General features: G+C 46.2%; 1 protein-coding gene across 1 annotated transcript in view; it reads left to right on the forward strand.

Annotated features, from left to right (window-relative positions):
• The window catches only part of UVRAG (UV radiation resistance associated), a 110,829-nt gene extending 91,106 nt beyond the window's left edge, over positions 1-19,723 (forward strand). Inside the window, exon 15 of the mRNA XM_084842432.1 lies at positions 14,123-19,723. Coding sequence (XP_084698558.1) covers positions 14,123-14,810 — 688 coding nt within the window. The 3' untranslated portion in view covers positions 14,811-19,723. The remainder of the gene's footprint in view (positions 1-14,122) is intronic.
• The last annotated feature ends 208 nt before the right edge of the window (positions 19,724-19,931 follow it).

A 19,931-nucleotide genomic window follows, 5' to 3' on the forward strand; every position in this document is an offset into this window, starting at 1 on the left:
GAGATCACCTTGGCCACATCCCTTGTCCAGAGAAGGAGCGGATACAGGGAGTTTGCCTCCCTCCTCCCTGTGGGAATGAATGCTTGGCTGCCCATGCCAGTTGTCCTAGGGCTGCAGAACCCAAGGCTCTAGTCCCATCCATCAGCCGGAGCACTAAAAGCTGGCTGGTGTGTGCGTGCATGCGGGGTGTGTGTGTTGTTTTAGGGGAGGTGCTTTTTTTAAATATTCGTAGCTTATAAGCTGCCTTGAGAATCATGTGAAAGGCGGAGTAAAAATCCTCAAAAAACACACACAAAACATTTGGCTTTGCTCACTGTGAATTCTGTTTTCTGACTTGGAGTAGACCATTGTCCCCAGTCGCCTTCTTAGAGTGGCATGTTCTTATTATCAAGACAAAACACATTCTTTGCCTGGCTGATATTTCAAAACATGTGTGGATATTAGCCATATTTCTTTGGGACTATCGTATTCCCCCTCAGTGCCTATCTATGCCTCATTTCTTTCTCACCTCCAAGGCTCAGATAGGTCTGATGATTCTGAACAGTACCTCTCGGTACTTCCTTACAGTATAAATGGTAATGAGGCTTTTCATAGATCCTCCCTCAAGGGGAAGATTAGGGGGCCATGTTTCCAGCTAGGGCAGTTGGGCGCAAGCACGCTTGACTGCAAGAGCCCAGTTCACATGTGCGTGTATGGAATGTGTGCGTGCTACCCTCTGTGCACAGATGGTCAAATTGATATCCACAGGGCCCCAGCTACTAAAATTAAGATTTATGGCAGCATATATGCAGCAGGTAGGCCATGCTGTTGACTGACTGCAGTCTCTAGATTCACATGACTGACAAAGCATTGCCAGATGCCACACGCACACACACACTCCTGTCAGAATGAGACAGTGTATTTTAAGTCTTTGAGTTTTGTTGTTTACAACTCTCCTGCAGCTTGGTTTCTTCTACTTGATCATCCCTCTGCTTTTGTGTTAATCCAGCGTTTTTGGTAACCACTAGGATCAAGTACCGCCTTGATGGCTTTTTGGTAAATAGGTGGTATATAAAAGTTAATAAATAGTTGTAGGATGACTTTCTTATGCTTCCCTACCTTATCCCAAGAGTTTAGGGCAGGTTACAGTGGGTCATCTAAATGTATTTCTCTCTTCTTTCTTCCCTGCCCCCCCCAAGGAAAAAAATAATTTGTGAGGGAGCATCCTGATGAAGGGAGCTCTGGCTCACAAACGTTTGTGCCACTATATATATATATATATATATATATATATGTCTAAGGGAGCAATCCTATGGCTGCCAGTCAGTGTCTAGACGGCCATAGGATACATCACTTTCCAGGAACCGACCTCGGAGCCCATGCTCTGAGGTCTGTTCGCTGAGCACCAACCTTCCCGCCCCCCACGCTGCCTTACAGGCAGCTTGGAATGGCCCCGTGCTCGAAAGAGGAGTGTGGAGACGCGAAAACAGGGCATTCCTGGGGGCGTTCCAGGGTGGGGAAGGCGGAAGTGCTGGTACAACACATCTTATGTGTTGTCCGGCAGCCGCCTCCCCCACTTCGTCTTCCCATGGTTAGACAGCCGAAATCGGCTGTCTAGCTGCAAATGCAGGGTAGCTGAAGCGTGGAGGGGATGATCCCCTCCACTCTTCTCCTGCCCTGAATTGGATAGGCAATCACCTCTGAGTTTGGAGGCGGCCGCCTATCCCGATAGGATTGCGCCCTCCTTCTTTAAGGTGCCACAGGACTCTTTTTTCTGAGTTTAGACTGAGAAAGTGACTTCTTGTGACCATGGGGTCCAAGCAGAGATTTGAACCTAGGTCTCCCCACTATACCACACTGGCTGCAAAGAAAGCAGACTTCAGGCCCAACTCAGCTCATAGGCTTTCTAAATGGCCATGGCCACAGACAAGTGCCTGTCATATTTAACTGGGCCAACCTCACCGACCCAGCTCAGAAGGTGAGGAACTACCAGTGCAGAGCTCTTGGGTTATAAATCTGGAGCATCTGGTTGGCCACTGTCTGAACAGAATGCTGGACTAGATGGACCCTTGGTCTGATCTAGCAGGGTCTTCTTACAATGTAAGAAATTCACTGCCTTAAGACAGAGTGATGGCCAGTGGCCTAGGCAGCTTTTACAGGAGATAAGACAAATACATGAAAGAGGAGAGGTCTCTTAATGGCCTCTTAGTCATGATGGCTCCAGGTTCAGAGGAGTGGGCTGGTTCACACATAATGCTAACCTACGGTTTATTTAAACCATGGTTTGTTGTCCTACTCAGGGTTTGTCTGGCAGACTATCGAACAAACCATGGTTTGTTTTCACAGCCCCTGGGTTGTTTGTTTCTCTCCTCCTTTGCCTGCTCTTTCCCTGTATCCTTCCATGTATCTTTTGCAGCACTGCAGTACTGGCATATAAAGAGACTGGGTTTGGGTTGGGTTTTTTTTTTACCGTTCTTGCCTGCTGCCTCTGTAGCCTAGTGAAACACCCATGAACAACTTATAATTCTGGGTTCACACATAATGACAGCCCATGGTTTAAACAACTTACAATTCACAACCCCACAACAAACCATGGTTCTCTTCATGGGCTGTTCATAGTTAACCCATAGTTATTCCAAGTTCGCATGTAACAACAATCCACGATTCAACAAACCATGGCTAATTAAACCATAGTTTGTCATTACATGCAAATCAGGTCATTATGTTGGGTGCTGGGGAGGACTACCTCATGCCCTGCTTAGAGGCTTCCAAGGGACATCAGGTTGACCACTTTCAGGTTGAAAGCTGGATGCTGGACTAAAAGGACTTCATCTGCCAACAGGGCTCATCTGGTGTGGTCAATTGGATCATTTTTCCAAGGTCTCTAATCTGTAATTTAATCCCATAACTAACTTTTGGTGATCTTTGCTAATGGTGAGATCGTTTCTTCTATTCCACTTCTTCCTCTCCCCCACCTCAACTCTGGCCCTGCCCCAGCCGGGTTAGCAGGTTGTTTTTCATAAAGGCCTTTCGCCTTCAGGAAAGTTATGCATTCCAAAATGAAAGCATCAATTTCCTTTGGAGGGGAGTAATATTTGGGAACTGCTGCTTCAATTTAGGGAGTTTTTAGAGTTGTAGATCTTTAGGGAGATTTCACTCCCTTATTATACCATCATCTCATGCCAAATCTCCTTGAGGAGGCTTACAACCAAGCAACCAGGACATTAGAAATCCAAATAAGTCATGTAGTAAAACAAAATTTAACATAACAAGTGCTAATCAGCAGAAAAATCGAAACTTCAAAACAGTGTCAGAATACTAGCAAAAAGGGAGCAGATGATACTAGCCTGGAAGGGAGTTCCCAAACATTGGTGTCACTGCAGAAAAGGCTCTTCCTGGCTAAACTGACTGCTGTACCTCCAAAGTGATGAGGGAACTCTAAGTAGGACCTTTGAAGTAGTTCTTCTCAAAGGGCTGTGAATATGGGTGTCAATTAGTATTTAGTTTGGTACGAATATTGCACTTCTGTGATATATTTTATTTTTATTCATTTATTTATATTCTGTCTTTCCTCATGAGGAAGTGTTAGAAATTAATGGTATATGAATTTGAAGTGTTAGAAATTAATGACATAGTTACAATAGATATTCACATAGCTCCTAGTACTACAGTATCCACACTCTTGAAATGTATAGGTTATTGCCCATGTTCAGTGTTGGAACCTGTAAAAGAGAGAAAGTGGAGTCCAAGCATTCTTGGATCCCAAGCAACTGACCCAAAAGCATTGTGTGTGGCTACAACAGTGATATTCAGGCACCCTGCACATATTCTCTGCAAGAGCATTAGCAAGGACTTGCAGAGAGCTGGAGAAATGGTCCAGCCCAAGTCATAACCACCTGACATGCTCCAGGGTGTGTTGTTGGCCAAATGGGTTTAAGAACCCAGTGGATACGAGTGGCAAGCCATCAGGCACAGCTTGGTGGATGTTATATTGTTGACCACCATGTTAGATTATGCGAGTGAGGCTTTCTGACTTGAATTTCTCAGTCTCTAAAATTTGGCTTTAATGCTGCATTGTATTTCAAGGCCAAAAGGGGTAACCCTCTTCAGCCTATGGCTTGGAGAAAATAGGCCGTTAATAGGCTTTAATATTTAAGCAGCTTGTTCAGTGACAGGCAGCCCACCCCTTCAGTGAATTCTTCAAAGAATTTCACAGATATGATTGCACAGGTTACAATGTTGAGGCTTCCTCACATACATATCCCTCCTGATTCAGCCATTTGAGTCTCCTTTCATTCCTTTCAGATCTTTCTCTGGCTACGTTTGCTTTGGGATATGTGGCATAACATTTAAAATGTTTTACACATCAGTTTTTGCATCCCAAAGAAGCAATTTATTTCTTCAGATGTATTTCTTCATTACACAGTTTGCTAGTGAAAATGCATGTAGGCAAAGAAATACCCTGGCTGTTCTTGGACATGCTTAAATAGCCCTCTTAGAGGAATGTAATACTGCTTCTTTTGAAATAAACTACAGATACAGATTCTGTTTGTTGATGGGAAAAACAGATGAGGTTAAGGCTTGCTTTTTGTCTTCTGATGTATGCTTGCTCCTACAAGTCACTCCTGTAGGGCTGAGCAAAAGTCGCCTGGAAAGGAAAGGTTCCTCCTGTGCAAGCACCGAGTAATTGCTGACTCCTAGAGGGATGCCGCTTTCGCTAGTGTTTTCATGGCAGACTGTAGCGGGGTGGTTTGCCATTGCCTTTCCCAGTCGTGACTACTTTTCCCCCAGCAAGCTGGGTACTCATTTTACCAACCTCGGAAGGATGGAAGGCTGAGTCAACCTGAGCCGGCTACCTGGAACCCAGCTTCTGCTGGGATCAAACTCAGGTCGTAGAGAGAGTTTCAGTTGCAATACTGCCACCTACCACTCTGCGCCACGTGAACTTTTTTTTGCATAACAAAAGGAGCTTTGGGGGTTGGTGAAATGTTTTATTCCCCCGCCGTCCACCATTTACTCTTCTCCTTCTTTTCATCCTGTTCATAGTGTAGAGGCTGTGCTCCCTGCTATTGCTTGGCACTATGTGCCCCCCCCCCCCCGCAAGACACTGGAGTGCGGAAGGGAAGCATTGCCCAAATCAGCTATGTGGCATTGTCATAAAGCCATATCAGAGTGAGGGCAATGTTGCTTCTACTCTCACTTTGGTATTTTGTGGGGAAACAGGAGGAGGGAATGGCACTGAGCAGTTGCTGAAAGCGTGGCTTCCGTTTGTTTGATTTCTATCCTGCATTTCCACCAAAAAATGGTGTTTCAGGCAGCCAGTAAGTAGCACATGCCCAGTCGATAGGGCAGAGTGAATGATGGGGTATTTTGTTCATATTCAGAAGTTCACTTGAGCAGTGCTTGAAACTGGTAGACGTTCTCCCCTCTGGCTTGAGGACTGCTTTGAATATGTGTACATGTGGGCACTCCATATGAATCCCATATGTGCAGAGGCCTGGATTATGTGAAACATAGAGAGGGAGATGAGAACATTGTGCATATTGACCCATCACACATAACAGGCTTCAGCATGGAGTGCTGCATTGCATTGTGCATCATGTGTGAGCATGTGGCCTGCCTCCCTGCATACACCACTCCAGTTCCAGCCCAGTAGCTGGGCCTTTATAACTTCTAGATTGGCTCTAAGATGGTTTCACAGACAAGCCACTTACCTCTTGCCTGAGAGCAATAAGTAAAACTCTGATATTATGAGCTTGGTGAACACGGGCAGCTTAACTTTTCTGTCTTTTAAAGGAGAACCGTCTTATGTCGTCATTTCTCATCTTGTTAGAACATACAGTTTCCACTTGCTTTCATTACTGGCCATCTCCTCCTGGCACCTTTTAGTGACCCTGCCATTATTCTGTGTTATTTAAGCTATAATCTTTAAAGAGGTGTGAGGCATTTTTTCTTTTCTTTAATACAGTTGACATGATATTGGCCAAAGGGTTTGGTTAAAGCAGCAAACATTTCAGATGGCCATAAACCAACTTAAACACCTTCATTTCTTGCTGCCATGAGGTCATATTTGCAACAAAAGTAGGCCGGGGGGTGGGGGAGAATCCAATGTTTAAGTTACTTTTTTTTCCTTGAAGCATTCTCATATCATTGGGCTATAGCTGTGCATTTTGGCTGGTGGCCAGACAATCACGATTTAGTATTTTAACCAGCTGCGATCAAGTAATGTCCCTCAGAGGAAACATTTTGTAGGGAGGGAAAGATACATATTTGAGACTGTGAATTGTATTCTGTCTTTTCACAAAGTTTTTGCGTGCCTTCTACAAACATATTAAATAACAAGGCAATCTGGGTTTTTTTTTTTTTTTTAATGTATGGTTTTCGGACCAGGATTGGGGGTGGGTGGGAGAAAGACCCTTAAAATATGATGACAAAAACAGTAGGGCAAAAAGCAATGCACTGATTTTGTATAATCAGTTCATTATAGTTTCTAAAACATGGGTTCTCTTTATGTGTGGCATTCAACTTCAAATAAGTTCTCCGTGTGGATGGTATTGCTGGCAGTTCCGTCTGTGTTTTCCTTAATGTAGGATGTAGGCAGTGGATATCATATGATCATTTGAAGAGCTAGGCATTCAGTTGACAAAGCTTCCCAAACTGGAACCCCTCAGACATTGCCCAGATTGAAGTGTTTAATACTGACACAAAGTGGCTGTTCAGGTATTCTCCCCCCACCTCTACCTCCAAGTTTATACCTAGGAAGAGACTGCTAACTAGCAACAGAACTTGGTTTCATAAGCTTTCCTCTCCTAAAAGATCCAACATTTATTTGAATGTGGAAATCTTCCTTTAAGAGTGTTTCATCTTCCAGGGTTAGGGGAGATCCAAATGCAGGATCTCTTGGCTTAGAGTAGTGAAAGGAAAGTATCTGAGCCTGTGGCTCACTCCTGATCTCTCCCTTGGTGCAATTTGGTGTGGGTGGGGAGATAAATGATGTCTGAACAGGACCTTAGATCCAATTCTGTAGTTTATCAGAAATGGGGAACGCAGAAGCAGAAGTGACTGACCTTGGAGGTAACATCCAGAGTTCAGACTGACATATGGTACTTTCTACCAATACAGGAATGTGGTTAACTGGAGCTTGGATAAAGAGCTTGGGTGCAAAATTTTAAAACATGGCCAGGAAGACTGGGAACTTGGGAGTCATGAAGCAGAGGAGATGGGTGGGACTGTGACTTGCCCTCTCTTTGTATGTTTTATCTGGAAAAAACAAGAGTGTTGTGTCGCACCTTAAAAACTAACTATTATGGCACAGGCTTTTGTGGACTAGAGGTTACTTCATTAGAAGTACCTGTTGTCAGATATATATACACATGAATGTAATGGGAAAAATGTAAAGGTTGGAGTTAAATGGCAATGGCATGCAAAAAATACAGTCTGTGGCTATTAAGTTAAAGCTTAAATGTATGCAAAATGAGCCTTCATAACAGTAGTAATTGGTGATGACACAATCCTCTTGGCATTGCTGAGTAAATTAACACCTGTAGTGGGACAAAAACAACAGAGTGTCTTGTAGCATCTTAAAGGCTGACACATTTATTACGGTGTAAGCTTTCATGGATTATAGAACTGAAATTTTTGATAAGTTTCCTCTGGAAATGGTTTTTCTAGCAAATTGGCATGCAGTCAGTGGTGTTTTTCCTTCATAGCCATGAATTCTGAAAAGTATATACACGTACGTGTGTGTGTGTGTGTGTGTTTGAGAGAGAGAGAGAGAGGGAGGAAGACTTCTATAAGGATTTTCTTGGGCCTTGCAATCTACATTTGGGTACAATATGACGTATGGGGAGTTTAGAGTTTAAGGGGTAAGAAATGGTGCTTATAGTGGGGGTAATGCTTTAATGTGTAACGGGGCAAGTGGGGGAGCAAAATCTACTGTATTAGAAGCTTGCTAGATGCTGATAAGAGATGCTTTGATAACCTTCCAACCTTATCAACTGTATCTTCCTTATAAGGAAACTGGGTAAAAAGTAAGGGGTCATAGATAGGAACACATTGCGGTTTGGGATTCCCCTGTCTGGAAATAAATGGAAGAAAAAAAGTTGACCACATAAAAGGCCTGTTTTATAGTCATTACCTTACGTCAAGGACAAAGGTGACTTGGGGGACAAAAGGATGGATTTTCTGGAAATCGGATGACCTATAATGTGACATACACCCATAGCTGTAAAGATTTTAGAATATGTAATAAGGAAGGAGGTCATCAAATTTGGGAGGACATTTGGGAGCCAGGGCCTGCAGGAGAAGCCACCACCACCACTGGGGAAGAGGCGCGCCTGCCGCTGCTGGGCCTGCTGCTGCCGCCGCCGCCGCCACCACCACCACCACCACCACCAGGCCTTCCGTGTGCACTTCTGCCTGGCAGACTGCCAGTCCCTGCAGGACCAGGCCCCCAGGTACCCAGCCAGCTGTGCTGCTCCACCTGCCCCTCCCTGGAGGGGCTACATAAGCTGGCTGGCTGAGGTGGCCTGGGAGAGCCAGGGCCTGCAGGAGAAGCCACCACCACCACTGGGGAAGAGGCGCGCCTGCTGCTGCTGCCACCACCACCACCACCACCACCACCACCACCACCACCACCAGGCCTTCCCTGTGGACTCTGGCCTGGCATTATTTTTAAGGGGATTTTAATTGTTTTTTGGTGTGTGTGTGTGTGTGTGTTTTTCTGGGGGATTTTGTTGTGTTTTTAAGGGTGGGTAGCCTGCCTGATAGGCGGGAGCGAGGGGGCATGTGTCCACCTGATGGAGGCAGTGGGGGGAGTGTTGGGGGCCAGAAGATACCGAGACTGGGCGGCAGACGCTGGCGGAGCGCTAGGGGCAGGCCATTCCAGGTAAGGGGAACGAGGGAGAGATGTGTAGTATCTGTCCCCTGCTCCGGGCCTGTCCAAAGCCAAAGGATGGCTGGGGGAGGCGTGTCCCCATCTTCTGGCCTTCGTTTGCTGCTCTGCAATGCCCGGTCTGTTACCCAGAAAACCTCCCTCATCCATGACATGATCCTGGACGAGGGTGCAGACCTGGCATGTATTACGAAGACCTGGCTGGCCGAGGCTGCTGCTCCAACCCTTGTAGCCATGTGTCCAGCTGGATTTTCGTGTGCACAGCAGCCGAGGGCTGGGGATCAGGGAGGGGGAGTGGCTGTTACCTACCGAGAGTCCTTGGTCTTCACCAGACCCCCTCTCCAGGAGACCACGGTTGCTGAGTGCATGTACTGGAGGTTGGGCCCGAAGGGCAGTCTGGGGATTCTGCTCGTGTACCGTCCACCCCGCTGCCGACTGACTCCCTGGCCGAGGTGCTGGAGGTGGTCTCTGATGTGCGTGTACAGTCCCCTAACTTATTGGTGTTGGGGGACTTCAACGTACATTCAGAGGCCATCCTCACAGGAGCACCTCGGGACTTCATGGAGACCATGGCCTCCTGGGAGCTGCACCATATTCTAACTGGGCCCACCCATGTAGCCGGTCATGCACTAGACCGTGTGTTTGTTTCTGGAGAAGCGGGGAGTGATCTGGAAGTCGGGGGTATATCCACCACCCCCTTGTCATGGTCAGATCACTATCTGGTGATGTTGGACTTCTCAGTTCCACAACCCCTCCACAGGGGTGGAGGACCCATTAAAATGGTCCGCCCCAGGCATCGTATGGATCGAAATGGATTCCTGAACGCGCTTGGGGATTCTCTGGGGCACGCCAACGGCCACTCGGTCGAGACCCTGGTGGGTGGCTGGAATTCCACAGTCACTGGGGCATTAGATCAGGTGGCTCCGAAACACCCTCTCCCCCTGAACAGGGCTCGGACTGCACCATGGTTCAATCTGCGGTTACAAGCTCTGAAACAGGAGGTGAGACGGCTAGAGCGCCGGTGGCGGAAGTCTCGCTCCAAAGACGATCAGACACAGGCTAGAGCTGTATCTTCAGCCTATCACGTGGCGGTGAAGGCAGCAAAAAAGGAATATTATGCTGCCTCCATCGCGTCTGCAGAGTGCTGTCCCAGGAGGCTGTTCCAAGTGGTCCGGAGCCTGGTCGGTCCTGTGGCTCTGGAACCACTGGAGCATTCTAAGGCCTCCTGTGAGGCCTTGGCAAGGCACTTTGCAGATAAAATTGCTCAGATTAGGTGTGTTACTCTGCACGCTGTGGATACAGTTAGTGAGCAAGAGGCGGCCTGTGGCAAACCGGTTTTGTGGGATCGGTTCCAGCTTCTTCCTCCTGATGAAGTGGACAAGGTGCTTTCATCTGTACAGCCGACCACCTGCTTACTTGATCCTTGCCCATCTTGGCTCATTATGGGCTGCACAGAGAGACTGGGTGAGGGGATCAAGGCGGTGGTGAACGCCTCCCTTGAGGAGGGAGTGATGCCATCAGCCCTCAAGGAGGCAGTGATAAGACCGCTCTTAAAGAAGCCCTCCTTGGATCCTCAAGTTCTGAACAACTTTCGCCCAGTCTCAAATCTGCCATTTTTGGGCAAGGTGATTGAGCGGGTGGTGGCGGTGCAGTTGAAGGCACACTTGGAAGAAACTGATTATCTAGACCCATTTCAGTCAGGCTTCAGGCCTGGGCATGGGACAGAAACGGCCTTGGTCGCCTTGGTAGATGATATGAGGAGGGCTTTGGATAGGGGTGAATGCTCCTTCCTTGTTCTCCTCGACCTCTCAGCGGCTTTTGATACCGTTGACCACGGTATCCTCCTGGACCGCCTGGAGGGGTTGGGCATTGGTGACACCGTATTGCAGTGGTTCCGGTCCTTCCTGTCCGGCAGGTACCAGAGGGTAGCACTGGGAAAGGAGGTTTCGGACCCGTGGCCACTTACTTATGGGGTGCCACAGGGTTCCATCCTCTCCCCGATGTTATTTAACATCTATCTGAAGCCGCTGGGGGCTATCATCAGGAGGTTTGGGGTGCAGTGTCATCAATATGCGGATGACACGCAGCTCTACCTCTCGTTCAAATCTTCACCAAGGTTGGCCGTAGAATCCCTGTCCAAATGTCTGGAGATGGTGAGTGGCTGGATGGGGAGGAATAAGCTGAAGCTGAACCCTGACAAGACTGAGGTACTTTTGGTGGGAGATAAGAGGAGGCTGGGGGATGTTGACCTGGTGTTGAATGGGGTACGGCTACCCTTGAAAGACCAGGTCCGCAGCCTGGGGGTCATTTTGGACTCCCAGCTGTCCATGGAGGCTCAGGTGTCAGCTGTGAGCCGGACAGCGCTGTATCAACTCCATCTGATATGGCGGCTGCGCCCCTTCCTTCCCGACCATCTGCTCCCATCGGTAGTACATGCCCTGGTCTCCTCTCGTTTAGACTACTGTAATGCGCTCTACGTGGGGTTACCCTTGATGACGATTCGGAAACTGCAGCTGGTACAGAACGCGGCGGCTCGCCTGATTAAAGGCAGCTGCCGGTGAGATCACATCACTCCAGTGCTGAAGGAGTTGCACTGGTTACCAGTTGTTTTCCGGGCCAAATTCAAGGTGTTGGTTTTGACCTTTAAAACCCTATATGGTTCCAGCCCAGCCTATCTTAAGGAGCACCTCCAGCAGCACCAGACAGGCCGCTTAACAAGATCAGCCTCGGATGGCCTTCTGTCTGTCCCATCAGCCAGGACAGCTAGACTGGTGGGGGCGAGGGAGAGGGCCTTTTCTGTGGTGGCCCCCACTCTGTGGAACTCCCTCCCTAGGGAACTCCGTCATGCCCCCTCTTTAATGAGCTTCTGTCGTGCATTAAAAACGTGTTTGTTCAGGCAGGCATTTGGGGTGGGTTAGGGTATTTTAGGAAATGTTTTATTGTAGAATTTTATTGTTTTAAACTGTTTTATTGTATGTTGTACATCGCCCAGAGTGGCTGGGTGACCAGCCAGATGGGCGATTAATAAATTTAATAATAAATAAATAAAATAAATTTAAGTTGATACATGGAGGAGATCTGGATCTGTCTTCTTTCACCCTGAGCTTGAGACGTTACTCTGAGCCTATCACTTAGGCCTCAGTGACTCCCCAGTCATGCTTGGAGAAGGAGAGAGTCCCTTTACCCTTGCTGGTAAAGTACCGGTATGAGTGGTAGGCATACAGCTGTATGATGTGTGAGTATTCCTTATCTTTGCTTTGTTGCTGAGTGGAAAGTTTGCATGCTTGTTAAACTTTATCTTTATTTTTCTTTCATAAATGCATTTAGCTTATGTCATTGTTTTAGTCCTTATTGGTAGAATTTAAATATATCTGAGTGAATGTGAACACTCTATCTCAATCCCCAAAGGAGCCTCGCCTACAACATCAGGGCCAAGCTGAGGCTGTTTAAAGTAAGTGTGCCTAGCTATCCAATACCAGGGACCCTGAAATTTTAGCCTCCGGTTTTCCCTTACACTTCTGTTTCTCACACAGCACATATGTGGACACACAGGACACACAGTCAAGGACACACAGTCCTTGAGACCAGCATAGAGGTTTCTGTTTTAACTCTGCCATTAGTTCTGAGCTTTTCACTCTGCGGGCCTAATCTGCCCCACAGTGGGTTGGCACCCTCTGTGACCCCCTCCCCCCCGAAGCCGTACCCCCTGACCTAGAGGGAGGAATCTTCTTATCTCCATGGGAGATACCAAGAAAATGTCTCCACACTTGACTGGCACTTGCAGGAGCTGACTCCTGCAAGTGCCAGCCAAGTCCCTTCCCTCCCTACACATGCCCTGATCAGGAAGGAGGCACTTGACCTGACTGGCCAGGTCACTTTTATGTACAGAGAGAGGTGTGGTGGGAAAAAGTGGGTGATAACATCATGGGAAGGGCTTTGGGACAGAGCCCCACCCCTTGACATCATCTGGCCTGCCCAGGTTGGTCCAGGGGACAATCTAGCCCCCCCAGACAAAAAGAGGTTGCCCCTCTGCTTTAATTGGACTAAAAACATCCTGAAGTAGTGCCGTATAGTGGATAGATTTGGAAAATTAGGAAATTCAGGTTCAGATCTTTACTGAATCACAGTTATTGGTTGCCATGGCAAAGTTGCGGTTTCTAAGTATTGTGAAAAGGATAAACAAGGTGACTGCAAAGCACACATGACTTATAAAAAGAACACGAGCCATAGAATTAACTATTGTTGTTCAGTCGTTCAGTCGTGTCCGACTCTTCGTGACCCCATGGACCATAGCACGCCAGGCCTTCCTGTCCTGCGCTCTCCCGGAGCGTGCTCAAGTCCATATTCATTGCATCAGTGATGCTATATAGCCATCTCATCCTCTGCCGTCCCCTTCTCCGTTTGCCTTCAGTCTTTCCTAGCATCATGGTCTTTTCCAGAGAGTTTTCTCTTCGCATTAGGTGGCCATAATATTGGAGCTTCAGCTTCAGTCTCTGTCCTTCCAATGAGCAGTCAGGGTTGATTTCCTTTAGGATTGACTGATTTGACCTCCTTGCAGTCCAGGGGACTTGTAAGAGTCTTCTCCAGCACCACAGTTCGAAAGCATCAATTCTTCAGCACTCAGCCGTCCTTATAGTCCAGCTCTCACAGCCATATGTTACTACTGGGAAAACTATAGCTTTAATTAGACGGACCTTTGTCGGCAAGGTGATGTCTCTGCTTCTTACTATGCTGTCTAGGTTTGCCATAGCTTTCCTCCCAAGGAGCAAGCGTCTTTTAATTTCATGGCTACAGTCACTGTCTGCAGTGATCTTGGAGCCCAAGAAAATAAAATCTGTCACTGCTTCCATTTCTTCCGCTTCCATATGCCAGGAAGTGATGGGGCCAGATGCCATGATCTTAGTTTTTTTAATGTTGAGTTTCACACCAGCTTTTGCACTCTCCTCTTTCACCCTCAACAAGAGGCTCTTTAGATCCTCTTCGCTTTCCGCCATTAGGGTGGTATCATCTGCATATCGGAGGTTGTTGATAGTTCTCCCGGCAATCTCAAATTTAAGGATTAACTATAGACATCTATTAAATAATAAATATCAATTCCAAATCTATGCTCAGCTTCCTCAAGTTTGATAACTTTTCTGATTCTGAAAATTACAAACATTTCCACAAAGCCTCCCTTCTCCACTGTTTTAACAGTCATTCTTGTCATGATTTTAACAATGTTTTAACAATCATTCTCGTCATTTTTAATAGTGATCGGCACCACATTTCCAGCGCCATTCCAGTTCCAAAGAGACAAAGTTCTACATTCGGCGGGTTGGATGTCGGCTTCTCCAGCAGCCATCCTTCTGACAAGGGACTCCGAAAACGGGCCAACTCGGAGAACGAGAGACTACAATACAAGACTCCCCCTCCAAGTTACAACTCTGCTTTAACGCAACCCATTGCCATTGTAGGAGCACCTGATAAAAAGGTTGGATCCTTATCCTCTTCTTTAGATACCTCCATTGACTTCTCAAAAGAAAGCAAAAAGGGAGAGGATTTGTGTAACAGTCTAAATGGTGAAAACAGGAACGTGAACAATTCCCAAGATCAGCAGGAGTCTTTCCTGGGGCCCTCTCGTGCAATAAATGGGGCAGCATTGCCCAGTGAGCATCCTGATACCACAACCAATGAGCAGCCTTGTGTATTCCGTGGCCCTCTTGGTGCTGACCTCCTCTGCACGGTTGAGCAAGCAGAAGAGATCATGGGCATGGAAGCAACGGGGTTTGGCACAGGAGACCAGCTTGAAGCCTTTAACTACATCCCAGTGGACCATGCTGTGGCAGTGGAATGTGATGACCAAGTCCTGGGGGAATTTGAAGAGTTCTCCCGGAGGATCTGTGCACTGAACAAGGATGCCCCCACTTTCCGCAGGCCGCGGAAGGGTTCTGACAAGTGAGCTGGACGCCATGGTGGCGGTGGCACGTTACAAAGGTGAAACTATATATCTGGAACAAAGATAAAACTTGCACTCATAATTCCTGATCAGTTATGGGGTGGAACGAGGGTGGGGAGGAGGGGGAGAACTGTTGCTATAGTTTTGGGAAGTGGATTTTGATTCCACACAATCATGGTATATCCAGAGCCTAGGTAAACATCTACTGCTTCCTATCCTGGTTTTCTAGTATTTACAAATTGCTCTGGCAGATTGGATCAGGCCGTTTGTGTATTGTCTGCTTAAGTTTATTCTTTAGATTTCTTTTGAGGGGTTGAGTGGAAGTTAAGCCAAACATTTGCTTGAAGACAAGCAGAGGGATTTGTGTGTGCATGAGTGCACGCACATTCTCCCACTGCCTCAACAGCTTGTTGCAGTCAACCAGGTCTTGCAGCCCTTCCGGGTTCAGGGGCAGGCACACATGGTTTTCTTAGCTTGGGCAACGAGTGGTAAACTCAGCAGGAAGACCTGTCATGCCAAAAGCCCTGACAAAACCCATAACACCTCCTCTCTGCATACAGTTTTATTTCTTTCCTTCCTACCTACACCACTCTTGTAGCCAGCAGTCACTGAGCACGATCCAGTGAAATGCATGGGATGACACTAGAAATGGTGCATAAGTGCTATGCATTTCAATGGGTCATTTGCAGGAGATGTTCCCAGTGGATTGTTCCCATTGCTTCCAGTTCAAAAAATTTGGGTGGGAAAGGGAGGCTTAATGTACTTAATTGTCACCCTGGTCTTATCATTGTGTGACGGAAGACCCCTCCCCTGTTTAGGTATAAACACATATTTTGTCTTGAATGACCAGATGCGCTACGCACACTCAGACCAGACCTGTAAACTGATGCTGCTGCTTTTGCAGTTTGGTATCTTTCTAGCCTGCTTGGGAGAAGGTTCATGTACTACAGGTGTGTCTCATGGGACCATAAAAGTATAACAAAACAGCTCTTAGGCACGTTATTATCATCATCATCATCATTATTTCAGACCCTATCAAGCTGTGAAGCAGTTTACAAACATGCAAGCCAGACTTTATTATATACAGTGCAATAGATTTGGGAATACATGACTTGAGTTTAATAGTGCTTGGTGTTGACCATATTTAATATTATGCTTAATCTGTTTTTTTAAAATAAAAAAAATCAACCAAACCATCCATACTTTTAAACTGGAGTTATCTGCAACAATTTATCAATGGGGCAAGTTTGACTCTAGATGAGGTAGTTTACCACTGGCCCACGTGTTTCCAACTGCACTAACGTACAAGCAGATTTTGTGGTCTGCTTGAGATTCCTGACGATATGCATTTTGGAGTTCAGATGTGTCTGGCTCTTGCTTTCTACATTGTATACCGAAGTCTGGGCTCAATTGTGAGCTCATAAATATAAATATATATATATATATATATATATATATGTATTGCAGAATAAAAGTTTAATTTACTTCAAGGTGCCTGATAACTTATTTTCCCTGCTTAACTCCTCCTTCAATCGTTGCTCCAGCATACTGAGCAAATGTCACAATGAAATTGAAACTGTTAAGGAAGCAGTCCATATGTGTAATGTAAGCATTGAACATGGAGACAAATAACGTTCTGTGGCAGTTGCAATATACCACTGGAGTGGCTGTTCCCATGTCACCCCACATCAACTAACTCTATTGAGATCATACTCTAATTTTTCACCTAACCTCCTGCTTAAATTTTTGCATTTTGACTACACCAGCCTTCCCCAACCTGGTACCCTCCAGATGTGTTGGACTGCAAGTCCCATAATTCCCAGCCAGCATGGCCATTACCTGGTTGGGGGAGGCTGGACTATACCATAGCAAAAAGTGTGAGGGGGGAGCCATACAACATTTTACCAGTGACAGTTGAGCACACATGCGCTTAGCCATTCCACCGTGCTTTTAGATCTGTGGCTTTCAGATGCTACACATCAACTTGTGAGGAACTCCCATCTGCCACTTGACCTTCAGGGAGGTTTGTCTGCCATAACTTACCTTCTCTTGAGGAGTCTCTAGAAGCTGAGGGTTTCTTAGAAAACAATTTGAAAGCCCCGCTTACCTACACATTCTAACTTGTATTCTTAAAAGAAATGAAGCTCCAGGGAACAATGAGCAGTTTGAAAACCCCACTGCCACACCTGACAAGCAAAGACTGTTTTGAAAAACATCATAATATTTACCTCTTTACGTCAAATGCTGTGGGGCTGACTGATGCTTTTACCTGAGAGGGAATGACGATTCACTGCTCATTTGGAAGATGTCACCCACTTCATATGAGGCTGCAGCAGCCACCTGTAATCGGCTATCCACGTTCCTGTGCAAAAAACTCTCAAGATGTATGTGAGGGTAGCATCTGATTCCTCCTGTGAACCCATCATCTTCTATTTTGGAAGATACGTTTAATTGGTGCTGCAAACTACCACAACCAATGAGCAGCCAGCCTCCTCTGCACACTCTGCTGAGAAGCATCTTCAGTGGCGCCTTGTACAGCATAGTGTCTAACTGCACAAAATGCTCAGCATCCCTTTGCCAAATACAGCAAAACCATACAAACATTTTTCTGCTTATTTAGCAATGCTGTTAAGGCTTGTCTTGACACACGTCAGCCTGGTCACTTCAGTGGATTACCAAGGGTTCAGATCACCAGCCCAGCCTATTAATGATGTGCTTTTGGTAATTTGTTGGAAAACCAAAGTGGGAAAATTAGTCATGGGAATTGCTGATTTCCACCAAATTGAGGATATTTCAATTAGCCGGGAGAGAAGGCCTGTATGTGCCACGGATAACATGTGAAACATCCCACATTCTCACAACACATTGTCATGTCTCATGAGCTTTATGGGTGACCTGCAAAAGGGTACCTATGGGCTTGATGTAAAATGAGAAAAGCTCACTTAGTGAGGCTTCATAGAAAACTCAGAGCCACTTCCAGTCTCTTGTTTCCTTGTTGTGTTGGGCTCAGTTGGGCTGTGTGCCCAGTTTGGAATTGTCCATCTAGTACAGGATTAGGCAATTTGTTGTCTTCCAGATGTTTTGGACCACAACTCCGTAATTAATGCCTGACAATTGGCCATGTTGACTGGGACATGTGGGAGTTATATTCCAAAACATCTGGAGGGCACCATGTTGCTTGCCCCTGGTCAACTACATGCATGTAGTCAGAATACGGAGAGTGAAGTACAGGCCTGTCCTATGGGCCCCTTCCTATGTGACATGGTGTATTTGGAAGGTTATTCCCAGCTCCAAGACACAAATAGAGCCCCACTGTATAAATATACCTTTGGGTGTGTGTATTTTGCAGGCAAAAAGTGGCAGCGGGGATAAGGATTAGGCCCTTGCTTGTGTGAGTATTGCAAGCCAAAAGGTGCTGTTTAGTCAGTGGCTGCCGGACTGATAGCAGGGGCCAGATGGTCTGAACATATAACACCAATTCTGGCCTGCTTGCATGGGCTGCCTGTACATTTCCAAGTCCAATTCAAGGTGCTGATTTTGACCTGTGAAGTCTTACACAGGTTGGGACCACAATACCTATGGAGTGCTTCTCCTGATATGAACCTACCTGTATACTATGCTCAACTGAGGCTCTTCTCCAAGGCAGGAGGCTCAGAAGATGGCAACAAGGGAAGAGGGCCTTTTTGATGTTAGCCGCCCAGTTGTGGAATGCTCTCTCCACTGATATCTGCCTGGCACCAACTTTGTCAGCTTTTCAGCGCCAGGTTAAGACCTTACTCCCAGGCATTTGGCACCATATGATAAGGGTTTTAATGGGTCCTGGGGTTAATTATCGATTGCTTAAAACTGATATATTTTTGTACTTCACTAGTTTTATATTATGTTATATTGTATTTTTAGGTTTTAATCTTTGTAAACCACCCAAAGAGCTTTGACTGTTGGGCAGTATAGAAATGTAATAAATGAAATGAAATGAAAATGTAATGTACACGTATTTTGTACTCGGGGACGGGTTCCCAGGTTGACAATGTCAAACAGGAAGGAGTACTGAGAGGCATTATAGATGCATCTATATTTAGGAATGGGTGAACCTTCCTACTTCTGGTCCTTCTCACTTTCACATATTTTAACCCATAATTCCTTTCTGTTTCTGCATTAATCTGTGATACTTTTTAATTGCCTCAAATAAATATTTAAGTCTGTATTTTGATGCACTTGAACTGCTTTGCAGCATTTGGAGAATTGCAAAGTCTGGTGAATAGTTAAGTTCTGATGCCCCCATTTGTCTGAGCAGCGTGGATCGGACAATTTCAAATAGAAATTTGCAGTGATCAAATTCCTCAAGGATCCCTACCGACCCCCCTTGATTTCCTAGTTCTTGCTGACCAGACGCTGAACCTGTGGGTGGACCCCATTTTAGGAGAGTGTGTTTTGAGATGAGAGGAGATATTAAAGTTTGATCCGTTGTGTCTGAATCAGTCTTGTGAATTGACTCTTTCTGCTGTCGATCCCATGAATGTGTCAAACGGCTCTTAACCAAAGGGAGCGTACCAGTTAAGTGGCCTGAATCTCTCCTAAGGTTTCAGAATGTGCATCGCATTGCTATGCACCTGTCAAATGAGTCTGTTCCTTTTAATTCCTCCCATGCAGTCTACTCAATCTGTGTGTCATCATGACCTCCTACTTGTGAGGAACCAAATACTGAAACGTTGGAGGGAGTAAGGCATGGACAGATGGAAAGGATTCCACCACCACTGTTACTAGGAACCTCTTGGTTTCTTCCACTTCTGGGAATGGTGTGTGTATCGCTCAGCCTAACCCAGCTGCCCCCAAGCTGGCGCCCTCCAGTTCTATTGGACTGCGACTCCCATTGTTCCCAGCCAGCATATTTGTCAGATTTTGGATTCTTCCTTTTTTTTTTTTTAACCCGGTAGAAATGTTCTCACTCACATGAGCGTTCTTGTCAGTTGGCAACTGTGTTGTAATACATTTTAAAAAACAACGCTGGCCATTGTATGCATTCAACAGTCATCATTCAGAATGTAGACAAATGGAACAGCAGCGGCAGGAAATGATGCATAGTGCCGGGTTAATGTGCGTAGTCTCTGAATGAGTAGGAATATG

The sequence above is a fragment of the Heloderma suspectum genome, chromosome 3 (genome assembly GCF_057233095.1).
Source record: "Heloderma suspectum isolate Gila_16-S chromosome 3, 16-S_ref, whole genome shotgun sequence".
NCBI lineage: Eukaryota > Metazoa > Chordata > Lepidosauria > Squamata > Helodermatidae > Heloderma > Heloderma suspectum.